Raw genomic sequence first — 12,173 nt, 5'->3', positions numbered from 1 at the left:
CCAGGACCCCCAAGGTCCTTTTCTGCTTTCCAGCTTGGTGACCCTCAACATATACTTGAGCCTGGAGTTGTTTCTCTCCCAGTCCAGGATTCTGCATTTCTTCTTCTTGAACCTCATGAGGCTCCCAGCAGGCCATTTTTCCATCTGTCCAAGTCCCACTGGAAGGTAGCACAACCCAATGGTATATCAGCCACTCACCTCAGTTTTTGTGTCATAAAAAATATTGGTGAGGGTATACTCTGTGTCATTGTCCAGATCATTAATGAAGACATTAAGATTTGTTTGAATATTTGTGGATACAGGGGAGAGTACAAGTCCAGATTAACAAATACAAGTACAAATTAAGTACAAGTACAAATTAACATTTGTTGAGTCATAAAAGAAGCTGTTTGTTTGTTTAATATATTGCATTGCTTTGTGTATCAGAAAAAAATAGCTATTATCTCTTTACAGTTATTATTTATGTGATAATAAAGGTTTAATTTAGGAAATTTTCCATAAGGAAAGGTAAAAAAAAATATAAAATACTGCTACCTGAATATTTTGAAACCTGCCACAACTGACTCTCATGTAATACTTGAAAAAAAAACACTCCAAACCCTAAGCTCTGAGCGCCATCAACAAGGCTCATGCAGAGGTGTGAAACCTCTGGAAACTGTGAACTAGACTGGAAATCATATCTTTCCAGTCCTCTTTCCAAACTGAACTTACTTTCTCCACAGGAGAGACAAATTAGAAAAAAAACAAAAACAAAAAAGCAAGTGCTTTATTAACCCTGTGCCCTCTTGAGAGAATAAGGTCCTTAAGTTTCTCCCCTACTCCTCCAGAAACAAACAAACAAAAACAAAACAAAACAAAACAAAACAAAAAAACCCACTGCCTTTCAGTCAGCAGGGTTATTCAGCTGTCTTTGCTTTCAGTGAAGGTGTTAATAGCAATAATTTAAGCCTTGCCTCATAACTATGGCAATTGAACTGGATTTGACTCATTTAATGGATTTTAAATGTCTACACTGCAAACTCTATGTTCGGATTCACTATCGGGTACACCTTATAGACAGTGGAGAAAAATATTTTCTTCTAAAACTAAAAAAAAAACATATTGCTTCAATTTTGGTCACCTTGAAGTAGGTGCTTAAATTAAATTAGATATTCTAAAAATGAGTATTTATCAGTGAGATGGGGGTGACCTGACCGGCTCTGATGCGGGTGAGTTGTAACCTGCCACTGGAAACTGCATACAATGAGGTCATCAGTTAATAAGGTTCAAGGTTGTAATGATTATCTAAACCGAAGTTAAGTTCTTATTTCTATGAAATGTCACTGTTCCTACAGTACTGTGAGCATCAGCTGTTCTGGTGGCGTTTCAAATGTGCATTGTACTTTACCTTTAGGCTGGCCTCCTACAAAGTACGTACACGTTGTGGCTGTATTTATCTCCTGATACAAAAGAAATAAAATTGTCACATTGAAGTTTGTTCCAGACTCATAAAAAGATATGAATTTTGGAAGTATAAATATTCAAGGACTAGATTTCTGGACAAGGATGACCTTGACAGCACAGGAGCACCTAGCACAAAGGTCTAAACCTTCCTGGCTCTGGGGCAACCTCTGAAGAAAATCAGGAAGGGGCATTGTTTTCCTCCTCTCCTTGTGCATGTTCTATAAACTACAAATTATCAGCTCTATACCAAGAAAGTGTTTGCCTAGGTCATGGAACTTAATGTAAAGAAATGTGGTAATGTGGTGTCTTTAGTTTCTGTATATAATTTAATTTTTGTAAAGTGACCTGTTGGAGGACACAGAGAGACCAGACTAGATATTAAAAACTCCTCTCAGGAAATGGTCAGAATGCTTTTTGTTTGTTTGTTTGTGTTTCTTCTTTTTTTCCCTTCTTCACATTTTAAAGGTAAGAGCAATAGTGATGACACTGAAAAACATATGAAATATATGTACAATCTTTTTCTAAATATATATATATCTACCAGTCTGCCTACTGCAAAATAAACAATGGTGATACCTGGACCATAACGTAGAGGCAATGTGTGGTCAAAATGAACAGAAATCTAGGGCTAGGATAAGACTAGTCTTATCAGTTTGAATGGTGGTGCCCTTAAATTATGAAGTGTAAGAACTGAATCATTTTCTGAGATCACCTTGGAGGTATAGAAATATCAGAATAATCTAAAATCTGAAATAAAATAAAATAATCCAGCCTTGAACCCAGATCTGGATAGTGGATTTATTTTGTCCTACCTGGCCATTTCACTGGTTGACCATAGAAAGATCTATATGATGCCCCATATACACATTGCTTCAGCAGCTGTGATTCCAAATGTTGAGCAGACACTTTCACTCTAGCTGTGTACTAAGTTGAAAACAGACTTTATTCACCTCTTTTTTTTTTTTTTTTAAGAAGTAAATTATTTTTTTCCCTGTAACGTTTTTTTGTTTGGTTCCTTGTGTTCTATATCATAAGTACCCTAGGAGAAAAGCCTTCCAAAACACCACCCACTGACATAGCATGAATAAAAGCAGATAAATAGAAATATATGCTATAGAGAAGAGTTCATCAAGTTTTGGTGATTGTCTTGTTTCATGAAAAGAGAGTTTGAATAGTTGATGAGGCTGAAATATGCTAAAGTTAAACTAAATAGAAATCTTTTTCATGTAGCTTGCAATTCATCTCAAAACATTTTACCAAAAGTATCTTAAGACTGAGACACTAATAGTGTCAGAAAAAGACTCATTTTATCCATTGGGAAACATACTAAGTTAATGCTCTAAATACTAAATACGTACATATTTTCTGGGAGGAGTGATTTATTTTGTGTCCTGGTGTAAGACAACCTGCAGTATGAGAGCTAGGACATGAAGGTTTGAAGATAAAAGTATATCATCAAACTGCTTATCTTATAAATTTTTCTTTATTCTCTAAATTCCTCTTAAAGGATTTCTTACATCTTCCTCATGGATCAGTTTTGGTCAGAGACAGGATTCTGGAAAGACGGACTCTGGTTCTAACTCGATTTGCCAGTTTATTTTCTTAAGAATATATAGAAATTATTGAAAGTTTATGAAAGTTTAAATGAAAATAATATTCTCTTTTTCACCAACTTAAGGTTGTCTCAGCAGGAGCAATAATTTCTATTAATGTAGCACAGAAAATCTTCATATTCTCAACTGATTTCTAAAACTTTGTAAATTGCAATCTGAATACTGATGGTACTTAAACTGTGTCAAACTGTTATTTTCTTGTAATCATTTGAGAAACCTGCATGCTGGTCTTTTTCCTGTATTTATTATTTATAATGGACAGATTCTCAGCAGGCATAAATAGATATTTTGCATAAGATACAAAATAGAATTCATCTGATTTACTTTATGTGAGGGATCTAGCTCAGGCTGAATAAATCTCAGTTTAACAGCATTTGTAAACCTTGTGGTTACAAGGAAAAAAAAATTAGAAAAAAATGAATGATAAGAGGCTATTTTTCTATTCGTTTCGTGTAACCAATGTAATCTCTCATAGTATAATAGTAGAAGAAAGGTATTAAGATACTAGCAGTGCTATTGTGCTCTTGGATATTTCTAGCAGGCTAAGCAGTAACATGGGAAAAAAATAAAGCTGCATCAAGAAAAATATCATCTTTCATTTGCTATTACACACACTGAATAAATTGTTCATAATGTGGATTAGAAGTAGTAGTCTGTGAGAATATTCATCTCTACTCATTTCACTACGTTCTGTTCTTCTATTTACAGTATCATTTTTATACATAAAAACAAAGAAAGAAACAAACAAAAAACACTCACCACATAAGTTTTTATGTAAAAGAATGAAGTGCAACAGTTTGGAAAATAAGCAATTTCTATTTCAATATCTGGTGGCACCTGGGAATTTTCTACTTAACCAATTGTCTCACTTAATCCTCCTGCAAATGAATGTATATAGAATTGTAAAAAAATCTGTTCTACCTTCTGCATATGTAAACATCAGAACAGTTATTCTAACAGTAGGTTCTCATTTCTCAAACCTTTCTATGCTCAAGGATTTATAAAATTTAAAATTGAATCCATTTAGTTACATAGTCATTTTCAGCTCATTCCATGTGTCTTAATTGCTTGCTTCATGTGTGTCCACAACCAGAAAACACTTTATATATGTGCTGCAGGACTATTTTCTTCGAGTAAAATAGTAAAGGCAGGGAAATCCACTGTTCTGAAATGTAATTGTAGAGCAAAATAACATCTCATTAGAAAAATATTATCAACAATTTTTATTCTATTTACCCAACAGTAGTAGTTTGACTGTCCTGGCTTCCCTCTCTGCATCTTCCTGGAGTTTCTTTTCCAGCTCTCTGGATCTCCTGGCTGACTCTTTGCTCTCAGAACTGGCTCCACTGCCCATCTTGAGGTGGTCACAATCCTCTCTTTGTGCCAACTGATTTACTTCTATGTAGTCTAGTTGTTTAATTCAGGACAACAGCCTGTGCTTTGAGGAAATCTAAGAATCCTGAACACCTCTGTGTTCAACCTTCAAATCAAATAGTCCCTTTTCACATGTCATATGATCTGGAGATGCTACAGTCAAGGATTTACATAGGGACATGAAGTGTACTGTTATGATGTCAAAGAACTAAAATGATCTATTCAAAAGCAAAATCAAGGTCTAGATAGTTCTTTATCCATGGCCAGAGAGTGTCCAGCCTCACACATTCCAAAGAAATATGAAGAATGTTTTGAAACAATAAAAACGGGAATAATTCAGATAAAGGAAAAAAAAAAGTGAATAAGTGCTTATGTTTTGAAGCCAAAAAAGGTTTATATGTCTTTGAAGCATTTGAATAATTTATTTTTCATCTTTCTCAGTGGTTATAACCCTAAATATCAGTATTCTTTATTTAAAACTAACCTAATTTGGATTTGTATTGAAGACATTTTATTTTGAATTATTAATTATCTTGCAGAATGTTTGATACATTTTCATATTATGGCAAGTTCATTTGTTTTCTTGTAATGATAATAAGTACTTCACTGCAGTTTGTAACACCTTTGTTATACTTTTGCGTGGTCATTCCTTAATAACTGGCACAGTCCTTTTCCATTTCTTTATGATTTTATTATCAGTTTCGGCTGAAAGTACCACACTTTCTTTGTGTAAGACGGGATAGAGGTCAGATTCTCCTTACTGATGTAATTATTTTGTCTTAGTTTCTTCACAATGCAATAGCAATATAAAAATATTTTATGTAATATGGTGGGCACATTACTTGGTATGTGCTGCCAGCAGTATACTGAGAAAATATATTCTTATGTAATCCACACCTGGTTGCAGTGGGTAAGAGTAGAGTTACCATAAGGACTAAAAGATTGAAAATGATCGTTTGCAATACTATAAATAATTGTAATGTTATACTTATTCCCTTTGCACAGTATTTCAATTACATTAAATGTAGAAACTTGTATAAAATTATATTACTATTTTACAATTGTTGACTAGCAATGGTCAATAATGCTCTGACTTTCCAATGTGTAAGCTTTGGAAGGTTTAGCCCAGAAATAATGTTTAAGAGAGGTATAAGCTTACAGGTCAGTTTGAGTGATGTTAGATGTATTTTCCAGCCAGAAGAAAAATGAGCAAGAGGACCTGAAGCAAAGTATTTCACTCATCCTTCCTATAGAATAGAAACTTTCCCACAGCAGGACCCCAGATTTAACAAGAAGGCAACTAGCACTGGGTCACAAAGGTGGGAAGGAGAGGAATAAAGATGAGAAGCATTGTTAATGAGTTGCGCTCCATATAAGCAGGAGAGTGCTGTCTTCCGAGAAAAGACAGGCCCTTTGCTGTCCCAGTCCCATTTACTAGTGAGTGTCATCTCGTAAAAAGACCACACACTGCAGTAAAGATCTGAAGATGTGCTTGTTTGTCTTATGCTTCTCAGTCAGTGGAGCAAGAAGCCCTATTTTCAGTCTCCTTGCATTGCTTTGCCAGAAATGAATAACCAGTACTTACCAACAGCTGATTTTTTGCATATACGTCTGCAAAGGAAGAAAATGCTCTATTTTGTTAAGCTTATATTCCTACTTTTTTTTTACTCTTTAATATAGACTATAATAAGATCTTTATGCAGCTGTACTAGCAACACGTTTGTTTAAAAAATGAAAATAAACAGCCCCAGAAGTGCTCTGTCTACACCAGGTGTCTGTTTACCAGAACCATAGGCAAGTACTATGCTCTTATGAATTTCAGTGGATTTGAAAAGTGATTATGTTTGAGCATTTCTGAACATTGCCAGAATTAACAAATTAACTGCTACAGTCACAAAGCGTGGAGAAGAACATCACCTCCAGATTAAGAGCCCAATTCCCTACTGAGTTGTTCAAGGCATATACTGTTATATCTCTACTTATTTTGCATTAAATTTTTACAGTATCAAACTGGAATAGTACAATGGCAAACTAGCTCCTATTCATCTGCAGTGGAAAAAAATTAATGTAAATAAATAATGGAGAAAGCTTTATATCGTTTTCCCTTGGAAAGCAATGGAAAATCAAGTGTTATTCCCATAACATAAATTTTCTACCCTTTTGTTGCTGTTATGACTGCATACAGGAATTAGCTTTATATAATTAGGTGATGCAAACATGCTGCAAACAGATTGTCAATAGAAATAAAGATAAAAACAGTTACTTCATAAACATGTATTAACAATTGTTTCATAACTGCATAAAACATGCAATAAAAATTTCTTCATAAACATGCAATAGCATGCAATTAACATCTTACCCACCTGATTTTCTTGGTTCTGCCTTCTAACTCTTAACTAAATAGTTTACTGAAAAACACAACAATCTGTTCCTATTTCTCAGGGAAATTAAAACAGATTTAGGAGAATGAAGAGGACTCTGATCTGCTTTGGATATCATCATTTTCATCATTGTTATCACTGCCTATATTCTGATTGAGGAACTTTCTGCTCATGATCAAGACAGAAGCAATAGACACTGACTTACGGAGTTCAGTTGAATCTAAAATATTTTGCAATAACTTTTCTTCACCTCTTCTAGTTGCAATAACAAAAATATTGCCTCCCTGTCTCTCTTCTATTGTGTAAACCAGGTATGGTTGAAATGGAACTCACTGAAAAAGAGTAAGTCTGGAAAGCGTTCCTTTGATATACAATCACACTTTGTGAAGAATATTATGTTACTGGAGTTATTTCTGGTGATGCACTCTAGGTGGTGCTGATATATAAAGTGTACATTACAAGCATTTTGTAGCTACTATGAGAAATTATGAGACACTTTCTGAAAAGAGCTTTCAGATGATCAGTTCATGGATTTGGAATTCTGGATTGTAATTCCAAATTTTGATTTTGTAACTTATATTAAAGGTGTACTGGTTTGGGATTTTTGTTTGGCATTTATATAGATTGTACTCTTTAAAGACTCTTCCAATGAACTTAGGTGTTATTTTTTGTTTGTTTGTTTGTTTGTTATTTTTTGTTTTATAATTTATTTTCAGTTTCTTAAAATAAACAAATAAACAACAAAACAATGAAAAAACAACCAACCTATAATCTACCTATCTTTCTTCCAGTCAAAGAAAAAGGAATAGCTTAGGAAATTTGCAATTTCCTTTTTTTTTTTTTTCTTTCCCCCCCCCCCCCCCCTTTTTTTTTTATTTCTGTGTCTTTGCATTCAGAAACTGACCAGCTAAGGAACCTAAAGGTGCACAAGTCCATGGGACCTGATGAGATACATCTGCTGTCCTGAGGGACCTAGTGGATGTTGTTGCTAAGCCATTGTCCGTCATATTTGGGAAGTTGTGACAGTCTGGTGACAGTTCTGGTGAAGACTGGAAGAGGGGAAACAGAACCCCATTTTCAAGAAGGGAAAAAAGGAAGACCAGGGAACTACAGGCCAGTCAATCTCACCTCTGTGCCTAGCAAGATCATAGAGCAAACCCTCCTGGAAACTATGTTAAAGAACATGAAAAATAAGGGGGCAATTGATAACAGCCAGCATATCTTCTTTAAGGGCAGACTGTGCCTGACAAATCTGGTGGCCTTCTACAATGGGGTTGCAGCATTGGTGGACAGGGAGAGAGCAACTGATGTTATCTACCTAGACTTGTGTAAAGTATTTGACACTGTCCCCCATGATATCCTTGTCTCTAAATTGGAGAGACATGGTTCTGATGGATGGACCACTCAATGGGTAAGGAATTGCCTGCATGGTCATATTCAAGAAGTCAACGGCTCGATGTCCAGGTGATCAGTAACGAGTGGTGCTCCTCATGGGTCAGTATTGGGACTAACACTGCTTAACATCTTTGTTGGTGACATGGGCAATGGGACCAAGTACATCCTCAGCAATTTTGCCGATGACACCAAGTTGTGTGGTGTGGTCAACATACTGGAGGGAAGGGATGCCATCCAGAGGAAGACCTGAGAGGGGGGCCTGTGCAAACCTCATGAAGTTCAACAAGGCCAAGTGCAGAGTCCTCCATCTGGGTCGGGGCAATCCCAAGCACAAACACAGGCTGGCAAGAAAATGGATTGAGAGCAGCCCTGATGAGAAGGATCTGAGGGTGTTCATTGATGAAAAGCTCGGCATGAGCCAGCAACGTGCACTTGCAGCCCAGAAAGCCAACCATATCCTGGGCTGCATCAAAAGCAGCATGGCCAGAAGGGCAAGGCAGGTGATTTTCCCCCTCTGCTCTGCTCTTGTGAGACCCCACCTGGAGTACTGTGTTTAGCTCTGTGCCCCTCCTCCCCCCCCCTCCCCCCCAGCATTAGAAGGACATGGATGTATTAGAAGAATACAGTGAAGGGCCATGAAGATGATCAGAGGGCTGGAGCACCTCTCCTATGAAGACAGGCTGAGGGAATTGGCGTTGTTCAACCTGAAGAAGAGAAGGCTCCACAGAGACCTTACAGTACCTAAGAAGGGCCTACAGAAAAGCTGGGGAGGGACTCTTTTTCAGGGATTGTAGTGATAGGACAAGGGCGAATGGCTTTAAACTGAAAGAGGGGGGATTTAGATTACATGTAAGGAAGAAATTCTTTACTCTGAGGGTGTTGATTCATTGGAACAGGTTGCCCAGAGAAGCCCCGTCCCTGGAAGTCTTCATGGGGCTTTGAGCAACCTGGTCTGGTGGGACGTGCCCTTCCAACCCAAACCATTCTATGATTCTATGATTCTATGATTTTAAGTATGTTCTTATTTTTGACATTTCACTATAACTAATGTTTTCCCTTTCACCTGATAACATTTGGAGGAGTGACATGGATGGAAAAAGAGGAAGTTTCAGTAAGAATAGAATTCTCTAAATATAGAAACTTTCAATACATTTCCTCCAGTATACTCTTAAATAAAGGAAGCCTGAAAAATCTTCAATACAATGCCTGTTACAATCACAGGAAGCCTTTCAGCTCTTTAAGTTGTTCTATTCCTCTATTGCACATTGACCATTTCAGTAGGGAAGAAAGTTTCCCTTACACCCAAAATGCTGGCAAGTCAATCTGGACTTTCATAACTACTCTTGTGCTGTACTTCATGAGAAACCCTGCTGAATGATAGATATTACAGATATAACAAAGGAAGTACAGAGTCTCTTTATATGCTCCCAGTCAGCACTGCTATTAGTTTAGAACCATGGCAAGCTGCTTTAACGTGACACAAAGCTAGACGTTTTGAAAACTGTTTTGAAATCTGTTAAGAATCGAAGTTTATTACCTTTGGCACTTGGCCACAGTCATGTAGCTTAAGTGTTTATGGATCTGAGGTACTTTCTCCACATAGGACTGTGTTTCACTATGTGATGTTTACAGTTTGGATTGTCGTCTTCATTGTGCAGTGTAGACATACCCATATTGCTTGACTGCAACCAGACATCCCAGGGTATCTTTTCATCTCTCAGACTTGCAAGAACAGGAATGTAAGATAGATCTGGAAGCAGTTAGTGGGGTTAACTTCAAAACTGGCAATCCAGCCTAGCAGTAACAGGTAATGGGGGAGAACCTTTGGGTAGTAGATTGGCTATGAAAGTCTTCTCAAACTATCTCCCCTTGCCACTCCAATACCCTTCCAAGATATTGTGACTTAGTCATAAAAGTGAAACTGTTGAAGTTCAAGTGTGATATGAAGCCCACATAAAACATCCAAATAAGTATCTATGTCCTCTTAGGAATCATCTTCATACATCTCAAGACAAGTAGAAAATATATCAATTTCAAAACCGACTGTACTATTGCACTGAAATATCTGACATAGAACAAGAAAATGTATCATTTAACTGGTGGCACCTGTCAGCTTCATAATCCTGTGTTTATGGAAATAACATTAGGAGACAGAATTACTTTTGTTATTCATCATTCTGTCTCCATGATAGAAGCAGACCTTTCAGAGTCTCTGGCATCATGTTTTCTGATTTTCCCTAAAGCACTGTTGCCATTGATCCTGCCAGTGCACATACATGATGTATTTAATTGAGTTGACTCAAGTGTAGTCAGAGCTTGGACTTCCTCAGTTTCCCACTGAGGAATCCAGAAATTCTTCTTTGGGCACACTGTTGCTATTACACACCCATACTCAATTTGCTGTCCAGCATCCAGGTCTTTTTTGCAAAGCCACTTTCAGCTTGGATTGCTGCATCGGGTTATTCTGGTTCAGATACAGGAATTGTCATTTTCCCTTGAACTTCGTGAGGTTCACACTGGTCCATTCCTCTAGCTCACTGAAGTCTGTCCAAAAGGCAGCCTTGCCTCGTAACATACCAATCACTAATAAACACTGTTCAGTTAATGTTAAGTAAGTTAACCCAGAGCAGTATGTGGGCATACTTGAAATTCAGTGTTTGGACAACAGAACTATTTCCTACTGGAAAAAGTTAACAAGTTGCTCGAGTCTTTTCAAGCATATTTTTCAGAAATTAAAATATCTCTAGCACAACTGTTTTAGTAGAATCGCATATATAACAGGACGTAACTGAACATAGTGTTCTAGATACTGTCCTGGATGTTTTCATGATGAGCTATCATCTGTATTTTCCATGCTATTCAAAACAGCTGTAGTAAAGCAAGGTTAATTAATATCCTGATAACTGGTAAGAAATCATGGATCTGATTAATCTCACTTGAGACCATTATGTATCTATTTCTCGAAGCTTGTTTGTGTTGCTTTATTTTTTTATACTACTTCCACATTTTTAAAAGTCAAGAATATTTTGCAGATTTAATATCCATGTTTACAGTAGATACTTGGGAAAAGATATGATTAATAGATCTTCAGCTCTGTGGATTCTGGAACTGGAAAAAAACAAAAAACAAAAAACAAAATAACAAAAAAACAAAGAAAAAATGTAAGTTTTTCATGACGAATAAAATATTGTTTCTGTGAAAAACATTTAAATGCAAAGAATACATTAATAGATTAAGTTCCCAGTTAAAAATTTTGCATTTTTTTTCCTTCAAAATATATTAAAAAAATACAGAACTTGGGTCCTTTTCTTTTTATTTGTTCTTCTCCTTCCTAATTTTTGTTTCCTTTTTTTCTGCACTGAAATATATGTAAGACATAAATAAATGAATGAAGTCTAACATTTATTCTTTTTTTCTTGTTATCACCTCTCTCTAGGAAGCATTATCAAATAGGAAAAAAAAAAAAAAAAGAAAAACTCATCCCTTAGTTCTATAACAGGATTACAGAAATGATACTGTATCACTTACAAAGCCATTTTGTTACATAAAAAAGGAAAAAGAGTGATGATATAGTCATTCATTTTTATTGATTACAGAGGAGAAAATGAAAAGGAAGTAGAAGAGAGAAAGAAAGAATATTAAAAATGTAAAAAAAAAATGAAAAAAAAAGCTGTTACGTTTTTAATGCTGTCAGTTTTTTTTTTAATATATTGACATATTCAATAATTCTTTTAGCTTTTTTCTGAAAAACTCAGGCTCACTGTGAGATACATGAAGTGTATTGAAGCTAGTTCAGTTTCTCTAAACTGAAAACTGAACTTCAGTACACTCATTATCCTCTGTTCTATATTTGCCACACATACTGATGCAATGGAATATGTAACATTGTGTGTGTAGAGATTATTGGGAGCTGGGTGGGGGCTAGCTGGCTGAGTATCAGTTCAGATAAGGCTCACATAATTTTGGT

General features: G+C 36.1%; 1 protein-coding gene across 1 annotated transcript in view; it reads right to left on the bottom strand.

Moving 5' to 3' along the window:
* The window catches only part of GNAT3 (G protein subunit alpha transducin 3), a 28,166-nt gene extending 23,756 nt beyond the window's left edge, over window positions 1-4,410 (bottom strand). Inside the window, exon 1 of the mRNA XM_035549435.1 lies at window positions 4,293-4,410. Coding sequence (XP_035405328.1) covers window positions 4,293-4,410 — 118 coding nt within the window. The remainder of the gene's footprint in view (window positions 1-4,292) is intronic.
* Between the last annotated feature and the right edge of the window lie 7,763 nt (window positions 4,411-12,173).

This window comes from Cygnus atratus, chromosome 1, assembly GCF_013377495.2.
Source record: "Cygnus atratus isolate AKBS03 ecotype Queensland, Australia chromosome 1, CAtr_DNAZoo_HiC_assembly, whole genome shotgun sequence".
Taxonomy (NCBI): domain Eukaryota; kingdom Metazoa; phylum Chordata; class Aves; order Anseriformes; family Anatidae; genus Cygnus; species Cygnus atratus.
This window is presented reverse-complemented; position numbering and strand designations above follow the sequence as displayed.